Raw genomic sequence first — 17,949 nt, 5'->3', positions numbered from 1 at the left:
TGTTTATGCAGGTACTAGGTGACTTGTGCGTTGTCTCCTACTAGATTGATACCTTGGTTCTCAAAAAATGAGGGAAATACTTACGCTACTTTGTTGCATCACCCTTCCCTCTTCAAGGAAAAACCAATGCATGGTCAAGAGGTAGCAGCAGTCACCGCACAAATCTAACGAAGCTTCTCTGACAACGGTCGGCAACCCACGGCCGAAGAGTTGGCAATCGCCGAGAGCGTTCGAGCAGTCGTCCGTTCCTCTGCCGCATACCTTGCCACGATGGAGCCCGTCCAAGCCCAGATCGCGGCTGCCCACGCCCAGCTCATGGCGGCCTTTTCCAAAGAGATGGCAGACATGGATGGCGAGATGCTTGCCGAGTATGCTGTGATGGATGCCATGGAGCCGCTTCCCTAGGACACCATTGTGTGCAAGCTGGACATGGAGGAGGAGGCGGAGATCGACGAGCACCAGCCATAGTAGTACTCTTTGTTTTGTTTAATTAAGAGCGTCAGGTTTTAGTTTGTTAGAGTAATGTTTAGGTCAGCTAGCTCTGTTTAATTGCTGAACTTGCTCGATTAAGAAGTATGAGTGTGTTGCAGTCTCCTTTGTGTACCCAAATTATGCAATGACGTGGATGACCATTGTAACCAGGGAAATTCGAACCAAAATTTGCATGTTCAAACTCATCACACATGGGTTAAGCTATATGAATCGTTTGTGATGTTCACATATCATACACAGTGCTGAATAAGGGACCATGTCTGATGACACTTTGCGCGCCAGTTTTTTCGCTGCACCGATTCAAAATTTTCGGCTTCCACAGAAATATCGACCTCCCCGCCCCATCCCCCTTACCAAAAGCCACATTTCCCCTGTTTCTGCCTTCCTTTCCAAGTTGAAACCTTCACTCCTTGCTTGCAACGCCGCCTCCTTGTCAGCGACCCTCCTTCACGCTTCTCGGCCTTGACTATCCAGGCAGGTAATCCACACCCGACCCCTATCCTCCTCCTGCTTCCACATCCCACATGCCCCGACCGCCGGCTTGACACCTTCCACCCACATAACCGACCCCTCCACTAAATAAGCGCCGCCCTAAGCCATGGTGCACGCGGTATAGCCAGGAGCTCAAGGAGAATTTGGCAGCGGAGAAGCAAATCGCGACCGCACGCGCGAATGAGGTCGTGATGGCTGCCATTTGTGTCGACCCTAGATCTTGGAGGAGCACCTCGCCATCGAGGCCACCATCGACACCTCGTGCACCAACGCCGCGATGCGGTTGGCTTAAACTACAGTTCATGGCGTTTTCTCAAGGCCATCCTCGATGCCTTCGACGAAGACTACGAGGTGTTTTCTCAGTGTGCATTGATACGTATCCAATGTATCTATAATTTTTTATTGTTCCATGTTGTTATATTATCAATCCTGGATGTTTTATAATCATTTTATATCATTTTTTGGTACTAACCTTTTGACATAGTGCCAAGTGCTAGTTGTTGTTTTTGCATGTTTTTTACATCGTAGAAAATTAATACCAAACAGAATCCAAATGCAACGAAACTTTACGGAGATTTTTTATGGACCATAAGACACATAATGGGCCAAGGCTGCGCCTGGGGTGCTCCGAGGAGAGCGCAACCCACCAGGGTGCGCCAGGAGGCCCAAGCACGCCCTGGTGGGTTGTGCCCACCTCAGGTGCCCCCCGGACCGCCTCTTTGCTCTATAAATACCCCAATATTCCAGAAACCCTAGGGGACTCGACGAAAATCAATTCCAGCCACCGCAGAGTCCAGAACCACCAGATCCAATCTAGAAACCATCATGGATGGGGTTCACCACCTCCATTGGTGCCTCTCCGATGATGCGTGAGTAGTTCTTTGTAGACCTTCGGGTCCGTAGTTAGTAGCTAGATGGCTTCCTCTCTCTTTTTTGATTCTCAATACAATGGTCTCTTGGAGATCCATATGATGTAACTCTTTTTGCGGTGTGTTTGTTAGGATCAAATGAACTTTGAGTTTATGATCAGATCTAGCTTTTTATATCCATGAAAGTATTTGAGTTTCTTTGATCTCTTTTATGCATGATTGCTTATAGCCTCGTATTTCTTCTCTGATATTTGGGTTTTGTTGGGCCAACTTGATCTATTTATCTTGCAATGGAAAGAGGTGCTTTGGAGTGGGTTCAATCTTACGGTGCTTGATCCCGGTGACACAAGGGGAACCGACACGTATGTATCGTTGCTACTAAGGATAAAACAATGGTGTCTATCTCTACATAGATAGATCTCGTCTACATCATGTCATTGTTCTTATTGCATTACTGCGTTTCTCCATGAACTTAATACACTAGATGCATGCTGGATAGCGGTCGATGTGTGGAGTAATAGCTGTAGATGCAGATAGGAGTCAGTCTACTAATATTGGACATGATGCCTATATAATGATCATTCCCTGGATATCGTCATGATTATTTGAAGTTCTATCAATTTCCCAACAGTAATTTGTTTACCCACCATTTGCTATTTTTCTCAAGAGAAGCCACTAGTGAAACCTACGACCCCCGGGTCTCTTTCTCATATTATTTGCCTTTGCGATCTATATTCCTTTGCTTTTATTTTCAGATCTACTAAACCAAAAACACAAAAATATCTTGCTGTAATTTACTCTTATTTATTTTATTTGACATTCGATCTATCAATATCTACAATTTTATCTCACGTCCGTCTGCCAATTTCTGGCGCCGCTACCTGAAAGGGATTGACAACCCCTTTTACACGTCTGGTTGCGAGTAGTTGTTATTTGTGTGCAGGTGTTGTTTATGTTGTGTTGCTTGGTTCTTCTATTGGTTCGATAACCTTGGTTTCATATTTGAGGGAAATACCTACCGTTGTGCTGCATCATCCCTTCCTCTTTGGGGAAATACCAACGTAGCTTCAAGCGACATCTTCCATGTCCAAGGAGCCAATCATCGTCGATATCTCCGACGATGAGGAGTAGCTTGTCTTATTAGCTCACTATAAGGACATATGTTCAGTTTGCTAGCTACGCCAGCTAAGCATGCTCGGTTTACCTATTGCATGTGTTGCTCCTGCCTTTCCTTGACAAATTCTAGTGAATTGTGCTATCTAATTTTACCATGCAATTTGTTGCTCTAGTGTATATGTTCTATATGTCGTGCAATGTGGTGCCCACTTATTAACTGCTTGGTTAGTTAGTTCTCGTCTTCAGTTAACTGTTTGGTTCATTTCTACGAATGTGATGTTCAATTCTTCAGGCTACAATTGTGTATTGTCTTCCATGTGATAAATAAATCGAATTTATCTTTACAAAATACATGAGAAACAAATACAATTGCTATATTTCCAAGTTGTCAAGCATGCTTGGTTTGGTTAACTGTCTGATCTTCTAGTATGTTATACATTGTGCAATGTGGTGCTCAGTTAATGTTTGGTTCATTTGTTGTGGTGTTTAGTTAACTGTTTGGTTCAATTCTGCAATGCGATGTTCAATTGTTATGGGTCCATTCTGTTATTGTATACCATGTGAGAAATAAATCGAATTTGGTTGTACTAAATACATGAGAAACAAATACAATTGTTGTATTTCCAAGTTGTTAACCATGCTTGGTTTGGTTAACTGTCTGATCTTCTATTAGGAGTATGTTATATTGTGCAATGTGGTGCTCAGTTAAAGTTTGGTTCATTTGTTGTGGTGTTTAGCTAACTTTTTGGTTCAATTCTGCAATGCAATGTTCAATTGTTGTGGGTGCATTCTGTTATTGTATAGCATGTGAGAAATAAATCGAATTTGGCTGTATTAAATGCATGAGAAACAAATACAATTGCTATATTTCCAAGTTGTTAAGCATGCTTGGTTTGGTTAACTATTTGATCTTCTATTAGGAGTATGTTATATTGTGCAATGTGGTGCTCAGTTGATGTTTGGTTCATTTGTTGTGGTCTGTAATGCGATGTCCAATTGTCATGGGTAGAATCTTGTATTGTTGTGCATGTGAGAAATAAATCAAATTTGGCTGCACTTGAGAAACAATACAACTGCTATATTTCCTAGTTCTTAATCATGTTTGGTTTGGATAAATGGAGTTTCCATGTGGCTTGAATTAATCTGATGAATCTGCAATGTGCTTATTTTTTTAGCAACGTATTTTGCTGATAGCATGCGAACCCTCACTTAACCTGATGACTAACTACCTTATATGTGTTGCAGGGAAACAATGGGAGCACTCAGGTTTACAATAAGGTTTGCACATGCATGGTCCTTTGTCTAATAGCACATTATTGTGCAATTGTAGGAACCATTCTAATATTTAGGTTTTTAACAATTTGGTCTTGCACATGTAGGTCCTGCTGTCAAAGGTTTTGACCCATTGTTCGACCCTTTTTACATATGGGGAAATGAGTTGTTGATGAATATCAGACAAGTCAAGAAACACAGAAAGATTGTTAGGATAAAGAAATTAGCAAAAAAAAGTAACAAGATCTTTGTCTACACAATGAAGAAGATATCAGTTCACTACAAGATGGTACTAACTATTATACCCTGCCTTTTTTATTCCTTTGCCTCATTTCCAATATAGAGAAGATATTTATGCACATCCTTGTTTTCAGGCCTTTCCAAAGCAGTTCACTGATGATTACCTCTCAAACCACCTCTATGGTCAGGAGGCGAGAAAGGTTTTCATACAACACCCACGGTTCAATATTGAAGTGTTCCTGAAGAGGATGAAGGATGGACGGTCAATCATCCACAGGCACTGGCCTAAAGTTGCAAAGACCTTCAACATCAATGAAGGCTCAATATTCGCCTTCCGCTTCAGCAGTTTCCCAGATGAGATGCATCTGTGTATGTATCGTCTATGATGCTAACTTCGAAAGGTTCTAGATGTTGCATGTGAAACTTGGTGCTGGTGCAGTTGTGTAATGGGGTAGCTGGGTGCTGAAGCTATATGGTGTTGTACTCTGATGTATTTCAATTATGAAATCCTACTTCCTTAATATGGAAATGAAATATATTGTGTGCTTAATATGAAATGTCAATTAGATTAATAAATGTATTATTAATAATAGGGCAATTAGCCTGCTAATTGGGTTTTTTGTTGCAAACGGTTAGTGAGAAAACACCGTGGGCGATGACCTCAGGCAATGCACACAATTTCTTGGAATAAACCGTGTTGGATTGATGAACAATCACACATGACATCCTCCTGAAAACTATTTGTGTTAGGCCACCTAGCGCAAACGTTTACCACATAAAAAGTGTGTGTGATGGACAGCCTTTGCCACACAGTTTCTTCTACGCACCGTGTGTGATGCATTCAATAACACAAACGATAAAATTGTTAATATCGTGTGCAATGGCAACACTATCACAAACGATTTAATGGGGAAAATTGTGTGTGATGTACCTGCAAACAAAAATATTTTCCTTGGAATGACTGTGTGGGATGTATATACAAATGGAAACGTACTTCTTGGATTAACTCTATGGGATGTACATACTAACGGAAACATATTCCTTGTATTAACTGTGTGGAATGTACATACGAACGGAAACATTTAGGAGGGACTGACTGTGTGGGGTGTGAAGGAAATATGCCCTAGAGGCAATAATAAAGTTGTTATTTATATTTCCTTATATCATGATAAATGTTTATTATTCATGCTAGAATTGTATTAACCGGAAACTTAGTACATGTGTGAATACATAGACAAAACAGAGTGTCCCTAGTATGCCTCTACTTGACTAGCTCGTTAATCAAAGATGGTTATGTTTCCTGACCATAGACATGTGTTGTCATTTGATGAACGGGGCACATCATTAGAGAATGATGTGATGGACAAGACCCATCCGCTAGCTTAGCATAATGATCATTTAGTTTTATTGATATTGCTTTCATCATGACTTATACATGTTCCTCTGACTATGAGATTATGCAACTCCCGAATACCGAAGGAACACCTTGTGTGCTATCAAACGTCACAATGTAACTGGGTGATTATAAAGATGGTCTACAGATTTCTTTGAAGGTGTTTTTTGGGTTGGCATAGATCGAGATTAGAATTTGTCACTCTGTGTATCGGAGAGGTATCTTTGGGCCCTCTCGGTAATGCACATCACTATAAGCCTTGCAAGCAATGTGACTAATGAGTTAGTCACGGGATGATGCATAACGGAACAAGTAAAGAGACTTGCCGGTAACGAGATTGAACTAGGTATGATGATACCGACGATCGAATCTCGGGCAAGTAACATATCGATGACAAAGGGAACAATGTATGTTGTTACGCGGTTTGACCAATAAAGATCTTCGTAGAATATGTAGGAGCCAATATGAGCATCCAGGTTCCGCTATTGGTTATTGACCGGAGATGTGTCTCGGTCATGTCTACATAATTCTCGAACGCGTAGGGTCCGGACGCTTAACGTTTGATGACGATTTGTATTATAAGTTATGTGATTTGATGACCGAAGTTTGTTGGGTGTCCCATACGAGATCACGGACATGACGAGGAGTCTCGAAATGGTCGAGACGTAAATATCGATATATTGGAAGGCTATATTCGAACATCGGAAAGGTTCTGAGTGGTTCGGGTATTTTTCGGAGTACCGAAGAGTTACGGGAATTCGCCGGGGGGGAGTATTGGGCCTTCATGGGCCTTAGTTGAAAGAAGAGAAGGGCCACAAGGGGAGGGCCCCCCCATGGGCTGGTCTAAATTGGACTAGGGAGGGGGCGGCGCCCCCCACTTTCCTTCTCCCTCTCCTTCTCCTTCCCTCTCTCCCCTCTTGGAAAAGGAAGGGGACTCCAACTAGGATTGGGAATCCTAGTTGGACTCCCCCTATAGGCGCGCCCCTCCTAGGCTGGCCTCTTATTCCCCCCTCCTTTATATACGTGGGCAGGGGGCACCCCAAAGACACACAAGTTGATCTTTAGCCTTGTGTGGTGCCCCCCTCCACAGTTTTACACCTCGGTCATATTGTCGTAGTGCTTAGGTGAAGCCCTGCATCGGTAACTTCATCATCACCATCAACACGGTGTCGTGCTGACGAAACTCACCCTCGGCCTCAGCTGGATCAAGAGTATGAGGGACGTCACCAAGCTGAACGTGTGCATATCGTGGAGGTGCCATGCGTTCGGTACTTGATCAGTGGGATCACGAAGACGTTCGACTACATCAACTGTGTTACTAAATGCTTCCGCTTTCGGTCTATGAGGGTACGTGGACACACTCTCCCCGCTCATTGCTATGCTTCTCCTAGATAGATCTTGCGTGATCGTAGGATATTTTTGAAATACTATGTTCCCCAACAGTGGCATCCGAGCCATGTCTGTGCACAGATGTTATATGCACGAGTAGAACACAAAGAGTTGCGGGTGATAATAGTCATATTGCTTACCAGCATGTCATAATTTGATTCAGCGGTATTGTTGGATGAAGCGGCCCAGACCGACATTACATGACCGCGTTCATGAGACTGGTTCTACCGTCGTGCTTCGCACATAGGTGGCTAGTGGGTGTCTGTTTCTCTAGCTTTAGTTGAATCGAGTTTGACTATGCCCGATCCTTGTTGAAGGTTAAAACAACACACTTGATGAAAAACCGTTGTGGTTTTGATGTGTAGGTAAGAACGGTTCTTGCTAGAAGCCCGTAGCAGCCACATAAAACTTGCAACAACAAAGTAGAGGACGTCTAACTTGTTTTTGCAGGGTATGTTGTGATGTGATATGGTCAAGACGTGATGAGATATAAATTGCTGTATGAGATAATCATGTTTTCTTAAAGTTATCGGCATCTGGCAGGAGCCTTATGGTTGTCTCTTTATTGCATAAGATGCAAGCGCCATATAATTGCTTTACTTTATTGCTATGCGATAGCAATAGTTACAAAAGCAATAGTTGGCGAGATGACCATGTGACGAGACGTTGATAAAGATCAAGATGATGGAGATCATGGTGTCATGCCGGTGACGGTAGAGATCATGGCAGTACTTTGGAGATGGAGATCAAAGGCACAAGATGATGATGGCCATATCATGTCACATATTTTGATTGCATGTGATGTTTATCTTTTATGCATCTATTTTTCTTAGTACGACGGTAGAATTATGAGATGATACCTTACTAAAATTTCAAAGTGTAAGTGTTCTCCCTGAGTATGCACCGTTGCGACAGTTCTTCGTGCTGAGACACCACGTGATGATCGGGTGTGATAAGCTCTACGTTCACATACAATGGGTGCAAGCCAGTTTTGCACATGCAGAATACTCGGGTTAAACTTGACGAGCCTAGCATATGCAGATATGGCCTCGGAACACTGAGGCTGAAGGTCGAACGTGAATCATATAGTAGATATGATCAATATAGTGATGTTCACCATTGAAATCTACTCCATCTCACGTGATGATCGGACATGGTTTAGTTGATTTGGATCACGTGATCATTTAGATGACTAGAGGGATGTCTATCTAAGTGGGAGTTCTTAAGTAATATGATTAATTGAACTTTAATTTATCATGAACTTAGTCCTGATAGTATTTGCATAACTATGTTGTAGATCAATAGCTCGCGATGTAGGTCCCCGTTTATTTTTGATATGTTCCTAGAGAAAAACTATGTTGAAAGATGATAATAGCAATGATGCGGACTAGGTCCGTGATCTAAGGATTATCATCATTGATACACAGAAGAATTATGTCCTTGATGCACCGCTAGGTGACGGACCTATTGCAGGAGCACAGATACAGACGTTATGAACGTTTAGCAAAGCTCGGTATGATAACTACTTGACAGTTTAGTGCGCCATGCTTCACAGGTTAGAACCGGGACTTCAAAAATGTTTTGAATGCCACAGAGCATATAAGATGTTCCAAGAGCTGAAATTGGTATTTCAGACTCATGCCCGAGTCGAGAGGTATGAGACCTCTGACAAGTATTTTGCCTACAAGATGGAGGAGAATAGCTCAATCAGTGAGCATGTGCTCAGATTGTCTGAGTAATACAATCGCTTGAATCAAGTGGGAGTTAATCTTCCAGATAAAAAGGTGATTGACAGAGTTCTCTAGTCACTATAACCAAGTTACTGGAACTTCGTGATGAACTATAATATGCAAGGGATGACGAAAATGATTCCCGAGCTCTTCGTGATGCTGAAATCGACGAAGGTAGAAATCAAGAAAAGCATCAAATGTTGATGGTTGACAAGACCACTAGTTTCAAGTAAAAGGGAAAGGGACAGAAAGGGAACTTCAAGAAGAATGACAACCAGGTTGCCACTCCATGAAGAAGCCCAAAGCTAGACCCAAGCCTGAAACTGAGTGCTTCTACTGTGAAGGAAATGGTCACTGGAAGCAGAACTGCCCCAAATACTTGGCGGATAAGAAGGATGGCAAAGTGAACAAAAGTATATATGATATACATGTTATTGATGTGTACTTTACTAGTGTTCATAGTAGCCCCTGTGTATTTGATACTGGTTCAGTTGCTATGATTAGTAACTCAAAACTGGAGTTACAAAATGAACAAAGACTAGTTGAGGGCAAGGTGACGATGTGTGTTGGAAGTGATTCCAAGGTTGATAAGATCACCATCGCACACTCCCTTTACCTTCGGATTAGTATTGAATCTAAAATAAATGTTATTTGGTGTTTGCGTTGAGCATAATACGATTGGATCATGTTTATTGCAATACGGTTATTCATTTAAGTCAAAGAATAATTGTTATTCTGTTTACATGAATAATACCTTGTGAGGTCATACACCCAAGGTGAATGGTTTACTGAATCTCGATCATAGTGATACACATATTCATAATATTGATGCCAAAAGATGCAAAGTTGATAATGATAGTGCAACATATTTGTGGCAATGTCGTTTAGGTCATATTGGTGTAAAGCGCATGAAGAAACTCCATGTTGATGGGTTTTTGGAATCACTTGATTCTTGCGAACCATGCCTCATGGGCAAGATGACTAAAACTCTGTTCTCCGAAACAATGGAGCGAGCCACTAACTTATCAGAAATAATACATACCGATGTATGCGGTCTGATGAGTGTTAAGGCTCGCGGCGGGTATCATTATTCTCTGACCTTCACAAATGATTTGAGCGGATATGGGTATATCTACTTGATGAAACACAAGTCTGAAACATTTGAAAAGTTGAAAGAATTTCATAGTGAAGTAGAGAATCATCGTAACAAGACAATAAAGTTTCTATGATCTGATCGCAGAGGCGAATATTTGAGTTATGAGTTTGGCCTTCAATTAAAACAATGTGTAATAGTTTCACAAACTCATGCCACATGGAACACCACAGCATAATGGTGTGTCCGAACGTCATAACCGTACTTTATTAGATATGATGCGATCTATGATGTCTCTTACCGAATTACTACTATCGTTTTGGGGTTATGCATTAGAGACAGCTGCATTCGCGTTAAATAGGGCACCGTCTAAAAATCCGTTGAGACGACACCGTATGAACTGTGGTTTAACAAGAAACCTAAGCTGTCATTTCTTAAAGTTTGGGGTTGTGATGCTTATGTGAAAAAGTTTCAGCCTGATAAGATCAAAACTAAATTGAAGAAGTGTGTCTTCATACGATACCCAAAAGAAACTGTTGGGTACACCTTCTATCACAGATCCGAAGGCAAGATCTTTGTTGCTAAGAGTGGATCCTTTCTAGATAAGGAGTTTCTCTCGAAAGAAGTGAGTGGGAGGAAAGTAGAACTTGATGAGGTAGTTGTACCTTCTCCCGAATTGGAAAATGGTTCATCATAGAAATCAGTTCCAGTGATGCCTACACCAATTAGTGAGGAAGTTAATGATGATGATCATGAAACTTCATATCAAGTTACTACCGAACCTCATAGGTCAACCAAAGTACGTTACGCACCAGAGTAGTACGGTAATCCTGTTCTGGAAGCCATGTACTAGACCATGACGAACCTACGAACTATGAGGAAGCGATGATGAGCCCAGATTCCGCGAAATGGTCTAAGGCCATGAAATCTGAGATGGGATCCATGTATGAGAACAAAGTATGGACTTTGATTGACTTGCTTGATGATCGGTGAGCCATTGAGAATAAATGGATCTTCAAGAGGAAGACAGACGCTGGTAGTAGTGTTACTATCTACAAAGATCGACTTGTCAAAAAGGGTTTTTACAAGTTCAAGATGTTGACTACTATGAGATTTTCTCACTCGTATCGATGCTTAAAGTCTGTCCGAATCATGTTAGCAATTGCCGCATTTTATGAAATCTGACAAATGGATATCAAAATTGCATTCCTTAATGGATTTATTAAATAAGAGTTGTATATGATACAACCAAAAGGTTTTGTCAATCCTAAAGGTGCTAACAAAATGTGCAAGCTCCAGCGATCCATCTATGGACTGGTGCAAGCATCTCGAAGTTGGAATATATGCTTTGATAAGTTGATCAAAGCATATAGTTTTATAAAGACTTGCGGTGAAGCCTGTATTTACAAGAAATTGGGTGGGAGCACTACGGCCTTTCTGATAAGTATATGTGAATGACATATTGTTGATCAGAAATGATGTAGAATTTTCTTGAAAGCATAAAGGAGTGTTTGAAAGGAGTTTTTTAAAGAAAGACCTCGGTGAAGCTGCTTGCATATTGGGCATCAAGATCTATAGAGATAGATCAAGACACTTGATAAGATTTTTCAATGAGTACATACCTTGACAAGATTTTTGAAGTAGTTCAAAATGGAATAGTCAAACAATTCTTGTGTGTATTACAAGGTGTAAAGTTGAGTAAGACTCAAAACACGACCATGACAGAAAATAGAAAGAGAATGAAAGTCATTCCCTATGCCCCAGCCATAGGTTCTATAAAGTATGCTATGTTGTGTACCAAACCTATTGTGTACCTTGCCATGAGTTTGGCAAGGGGGTGTGATATTGATCCAGGAGTGGATCACTTGACAACGGTCAAAATTATCCTTAGAAAACTAAGGAGATATTTCTCGGTTATGGAGGTGATAAAGAGTTCGTCATAAATAGTTACGCCGATGCAAGCTGTTACACCAATCCGGATGACTCTGAGTCTCAATGTAGATACATATTGAAAGTGGGAGCAATTAGCTAGAGTAGCTCCATGCAGAGCACAGTAGACATAGAAATTTTGCAAAATACATACGGCTCTGAATGTGACAGACCCATTGAATAAGCTTCTCTCACAAGCAAAACATGATCACACCTTAGTACTCTTTGGGTGTTAATCACATAGCGATGTGAACTAGATTATTGACTCTAGTAAAACCCTTTGGGTATTAGTCACATGGCGATGTAAACTAATCACATGGTGATGTGAACTATTGGTGTTAAATCACATGGAGATGTGAACTAGATTATTGACTCTAGTGCAAGTGGGAGACTGAAGGAAATATGCCCTAGAGGCAATAATAAAGTTGTTATTTATATTTCCTTATATCATGATAAATGTTTATTATTCATGCTAGAATTGTATTAACCGGAAACTTAGTACATGTGTGAATACATGGGCAAAACAGAGTGTCCCTAGTATGCCTCTACTTGACTAGCTCGTTAATCAAAGATGGTTATGTTTCCTGACCATAGACATGTGTTGTCATTTGATGAACGGGATCACATCATTAGAGAATGATGTGATGGACAAGACCCATCCGTTAGCTTAGCATAATGATCGTTTAGTTATATTGCTATTGCTTTCATCATGACTTATACATGTTCCTCTGACTATGAGATTATGCAACTCCCGAATAGCGGAGGAACACCTTGTGTGCTATCAAACGTCACAACGTAACTGGGTGATTATAAAGATGCTCTACAGATGTCTTCGAAGGTGTTTGTTGGGTTGGCATAGATCGAGATTAGAATTTGTCACTCCGTGTATCGGTGAGGTATCTTTGGGCCATGTCGGTAATGCACATCACTATAAGCCTTGCAAGCAATGTGACTAATGAGTTAGTCACGGGATGATGCATTACGAAACGAGTAAAGAGACTTGCCGGTAACGAGATTGAACTAGGTATGATGATACCGACGATCGAATCTCGGGCAAGTAACATACCGATGACAAAGGGAACAACGTATGTTGTTATGCGGTTTGATCGATAAAGATCTTCATAGAATATGTAGGAGCTAATATCAGCATCCAGGTTCCGCTATTGGTTATTGACCGGAGATGTGTCTCGGTCATATCTACATAGTTCTCGAACCCGTAGGGTCCGCACGCTTAACGTTCAACGACGATTTGTATTATGAGTTATGTGATTTGATGACCGAAGTTTGTTGGGAGTCCCGGATGATATCACAGACATGACGAGGAGTCTTGAAATGGTCAAGACGTAAAGGTAGATATATTGGAAGGCTATATTCGGACATCGAAAAGGTTCTGAGTGGTTCGGGTATTTTTCGGAGTTCCGGAGAGTTACGGGAATTCGCCGGGGGGGGGGGAGTATTGAGCCTTCATGGGCCTTAGTGGAAAGGAGAGAAGGGCCAAAAGGGGAGGGCCCCCCTCCATGGGCTTGTCCGAATTGGACTAGGGAGGGGGCGGCTCCCCCCTCTTTCCTTCTCCCTCTCCTACTCCTTCCCTCTCTCCCCTCTTGGAAAAGGAAGGGGACTCCAACTAGGATTGGGAATCCTAGTTAGACTCCCCCCTATAGGAGCGCCCCTCCTAGGCCGGCCTTCTCTCCCCCCTACTTTATATACGTGGACAGGGGGCACCCCAAAGACACACAAGTTGATCTTTAGCCGTGTGTGGTGCCCCCCTACACAGTTTTACACCTCGATCATATTGTCGTAGTGCTTAGGCGAAGCCCTGCGTTGGTAACTTCATCACCACCGTCAACACGCCATCGTGCTGACGAAACTCCCCCTCGGCCTCAGCTGGATCAAGAGTACGAGGGACGTCACTGAGCTGAACGTGTGCAGATGACGGAGGTGTCGTGCGTTCGGCACTTGATCGGTTGGATCATGAAGACGTTCGACTACATCAACCGCGTTACTAAACGCTTCTGCTTTCGGTCTACGAGGATGCGTGGACACACTCTCCCCGCGCATTGCTATGCTTCTCCTGGATAGATCTTGCATGCTCGTAGGATATTTTTGAAATACTACGTTCCCCAACAGGATGTACTTATGACCGGAAATGATTTGGCTTGTATAATTGTATTTTTTAGCATAATTGTACGTATAACCGTATTTGATCACTCGCCGATCGCACACGACCTCATTTTGCCGAGCGTGTGTGCCAGGAGGGCATATCCCCGACGGTTTCTAGGTCGTGTGGGAAGAATCCCCCCCCCCCTATTGCAGTCACTCACTAGGCGACGGTTCAGAACGCCGTCACGGAAAGGGGTTAAAAACCGTTTGTATAGCACCTCGTTGTATCAATGTTAGGAACTTTTGGTGGACAGGTGTTAGAGAGAATCCTTCAACAAGAGTTTTATGTCTAAGAGCTTGGGCTGATATAGGTATTGAAAAGAAGAAAGGTGGCTTAGGTGTTCGAAATCTACATGCTATAAATCAAAGTCTTATTCTGTCAGCAGCTTGGAGATTAGCAAAGGAACCCCAAAGTTACATCTCTCTTATCCTCAAGGCCAAGTATCATAGTGACACATCAATTTGGAGAGTTAAACACAATGTTTCCAAATCAGCCTTCTGGACTGCTATCCTGAAGGTCGGACCTCTTCTCATTTCTGCCTCCTTTTATCAATTGGTAGATGGTAGTAGTTCCATATGGAGTACTCCTTGGTTTTCCCAGTGGCAAAATATTTATGAGAATCTTATAATCCAGCAACCACCTTACTCTTATCCAGCTATTCTTAGTGATATTTGGTTTCCTAATCAGAAAGTTTGGAACATCCATCTTGTCAACGCTCTGTTTCATCCTCATGTTGCTCAAGCTATACTACAAACCCCTATTGTTAATACTACTAGAAAATATGTGTTGGTTTGGAGACTAACCCCTACAGGTGACCACTCTTCGAAAAGTGCCTACAAGCACTGCTTCAATAATCTAGTACTACCAGCAAATCAGAGACCAAAATCTGTTCCAAAGCAGATTGTAAATCTTCTCAATCAGGTTTGGAGGGACAAACTCTGGAGCCAAGAGTTCAAACTTTCGCATGGAGACTTCTTCACCGAGCACTTCTAACGGGTAAGCGTGCAAGTAAGTTCTCGAAACACATTAGTGATAATTGTACTAGATGTTGCAACCAAGAGGATGAAATGCACATGCTTTTTCTAGGGCCTTTCTCAAAGGCTGCTTGGTTCTCATCTCCTTGGTATATTAGAACAGAAGCTTTGACTGAACATAATCATTCCATTCCACAAATGATTAAGGTTTTATTGGATTCGGCTCATCCCCATATCAATGTAACTAGTGTATTCACTTTCTTGTGGTGCCTTTGGAAAGCACAAAATGATGCCCTATTTGGTAGAAAATGTTGTCAACCATCACAGGTATACCTGGTGACGAATGCGATCTTACAGGCCCAAAGCTTAAGGAGGTGATGTCATGACAAAATCAATGCTCAACAACTGTTGTAGTACGACATCCAATAATCATACAAGCACCATCTTTAGTTGCAGGTCAAGGAATCTTCTGTGATGCCGCTTGGACAAATGAGGCAAATATGCAACATTCTCCAGCAAGTATTGATGTGATGATCCAACTTGGAGGAAATGATCATTGTCAGCAGCTACAGGTTTCGGTCATGTCTTCCCCGGTGTCATCTTCTCTCCAAGCTGAAGCATATGGCCTACTCTTGGCCACAATGATAGTAGATACTTTCAAATCTCAGAACCACAGTACCTATTTGCATCAGCAACAGTGACGAGTTCCATATTCAAAGACACAGGTCGCTGGAACATAAGGCCCATTATTGCTTCTATTCAAGCGTCGCCATCTTTTATCAGTACCAGGGTATCACAGGTGTTTTAATGTTAAAGCGCATCATCAAGCAAAGTTAGTGATCAAAACTAAAAATAGGCTTGTGACTCTCTGAATGTCTCTTCAGACATATGACCTTGTACTGTGAGAGATGCTCTCGCCATGTCAAGTGAGACCTTTCACACTACTCTTTGTAAAATGTTTTTTTTTTGCGAGGTCTCTGTAAAATGTTGTTAATGGCATAAAAACTGTTCTTGTTCAAAAAAACGTGGCTAATTACTTCTGACAAAAACTCTGTCAACAAAGTGGATCTTTGTATGTTATTTTCGAACCAGATTTAAATTTTCGTCAACATGAAAGTTTGACAGCCAATATTCACATTAACATCGAGCAAATCAAACGAGTAAAAGTGTAGCATTGATAATAGCGTCCAAGTGAACTGATACCATGCCAAGAGGAGCCCAGTGTTATCTCAACAAATAAATTTGTTTTAATGACAAATATGTACTACATCAAGTACGCCATCCATGGGTTATATCCATTATCAAGTTTCAAGGGCAAGAAACTAATACGAAGTCGGTGTATTAAGAAGTAAAGGTTACACCACCTAAAATACAAAAAATACTACTGCAGGAAGCCTTTCTTAACAATTCTCCAAATTTCAAGAGACAGACTGCCTCCGAAATTCAGGAGACAGACAGGCAGGAAGCATCAACTTCCAAGTTACGGCTGTTCTTCGAATCTCATTTGATAACCACCAAGGAACAGATCAGTGGTTGCCTTCATTCGATTGTGCATAGGAGAATGCAGCCTGTGGAGGGGCCGCTGGGGCCAGGGGTGGAGCGCCAGAAGTTGAGCCTGCAGTTGGTGGTTGATTTGGTTGATACATCGGTGGAGGACCTGGAGGTGATGCGTTGTTGGACATGGGTGCACCTGGGGCCCCAGATGTTGGAGGTGGTAGTGTCGGAGGCCTTGGGGGAGGTGCCACCTGCATAGGCATTGAACCAGGAGGGCCCCCGTGCTGCGGCATGGTTGGAGCACCAGGATAACCTGAACATTTGTAGAAAATAGTCACTTAAGATTATCAATCACTATTTTTCGAAACGGAGGCAAAAGATTTGCCTCATCGATTAATTAAGAAGAAGAGAGTTGTCCGGTTAATTAATGGAAAACCGGGCGAAAACCAAATCAATCACTATTTCAAATGATAAGAAATTCAGAAGTTTGAATGCTTTATTGAAAATAGAAATTCAACTCTTATAACGAACAGCTACATGAATTTTTCCTTTTTTCTAAGATACAGTGAGCAGTTCCCTTGACTGCACTCAATTGTAGATTGATAGCCGTGTTTGTGGCTTTCTGTGTTTGACTGATAAGTGGCAACTGATGTTATGTGGCATTACATAATGAAACTAAAGTATAAGTGCATCATGAATAAACTGGATTGCGCCTCTAAACATTTGGTTGCAACAGTTGCGCAACAGAAGGACATGTTGATTACCACTCTGAATCACAAAGCCGCAGTAAATTGTTTACGATAAAAACACAAGAGCAGCCAGTCTGACCACTTTGGGTCTTTTGTATGCAGACTTTCCCTACATTTCTGCAAGAGGCTCTTTCCAAACTCAAGCAGGTTACAAGGCAACAGCTTTACCGCTGTGTCGTGTTTGTGGCTTTCCTTTGTCTGCAGCCAAAGAATGACAGCCGTGTTTGTGGCTTTCTGTTTTTGACTGATAAGTGGCAACTGATCTTATATGGCATCATTACATAATGAAACTAAAGAAGTATCAGTGCATCATGAATAAACTGGATGCACGCGTTTAAACATTTAACAACAGAACAACAAAAGGACATGTTGATTACCACTGAATCACAAAGGCGCAGTACATTGTTTACGCTAAAAAAAGAGCAGTCAGGTGCATGTAGCTCCTGCTTGCGCAGGGTTCGACCACTTTGGGTCTTTTGTATGCAGCTTTTCACTACATATCTGCAAGAGGCTGTTCCCGTGACCTCATGATCACAAGGCAACATCTTTACCGCTG

The 17,949-nt window shown here is 41.9% G+C and overlaps 1 protein-coding gene across 1 annotated transcript in view; it reads right to left on the bottom strand.

Annotated features, from left to right (window-relative positions):
- Window positions 1-16,355: 16,355 nt before the first annotated feature.
- The window catches only part of LOC119316821 (U1 small nuclear ribonucleoprotein C-1-like), a 6,273-nt gene continuing 4,679 nt past the window's right edge, over window positions 16,356-17,949 (bottom strand). The window contains exon 5 of the mRNA XM_037591217.1: window positions 16,356-16,957. Within this exon, the coding sequence (XP_037447114.1) occupies window positions 16,677-16,957 (281 nt within the window). The 3' untranslated portion in view covers window positions 16,356-16,676. The remainder of the gene's footprint in view (window positions 16,958-17,949) is intronic.

Source organism: Triticum dicoccoides, chromosome 6A (assembly GCF_002162155.2).
Source record: "Triticum dicoccoides isolate Atlit2015 ecotype Zavitan chromosome 6A, WEW_v2.0, whole genome shotgun sequence".
Classification (NCBI taxonomy): Eukaryota; Viridiplantae; Streptophyta; class Magnoliopsida; order Poales; family Poaceae; genus Triticum; species Triticum dicoccoides.
This window is presented reverse-complemented; position numbering and strand designations above follow the sequence as displayed.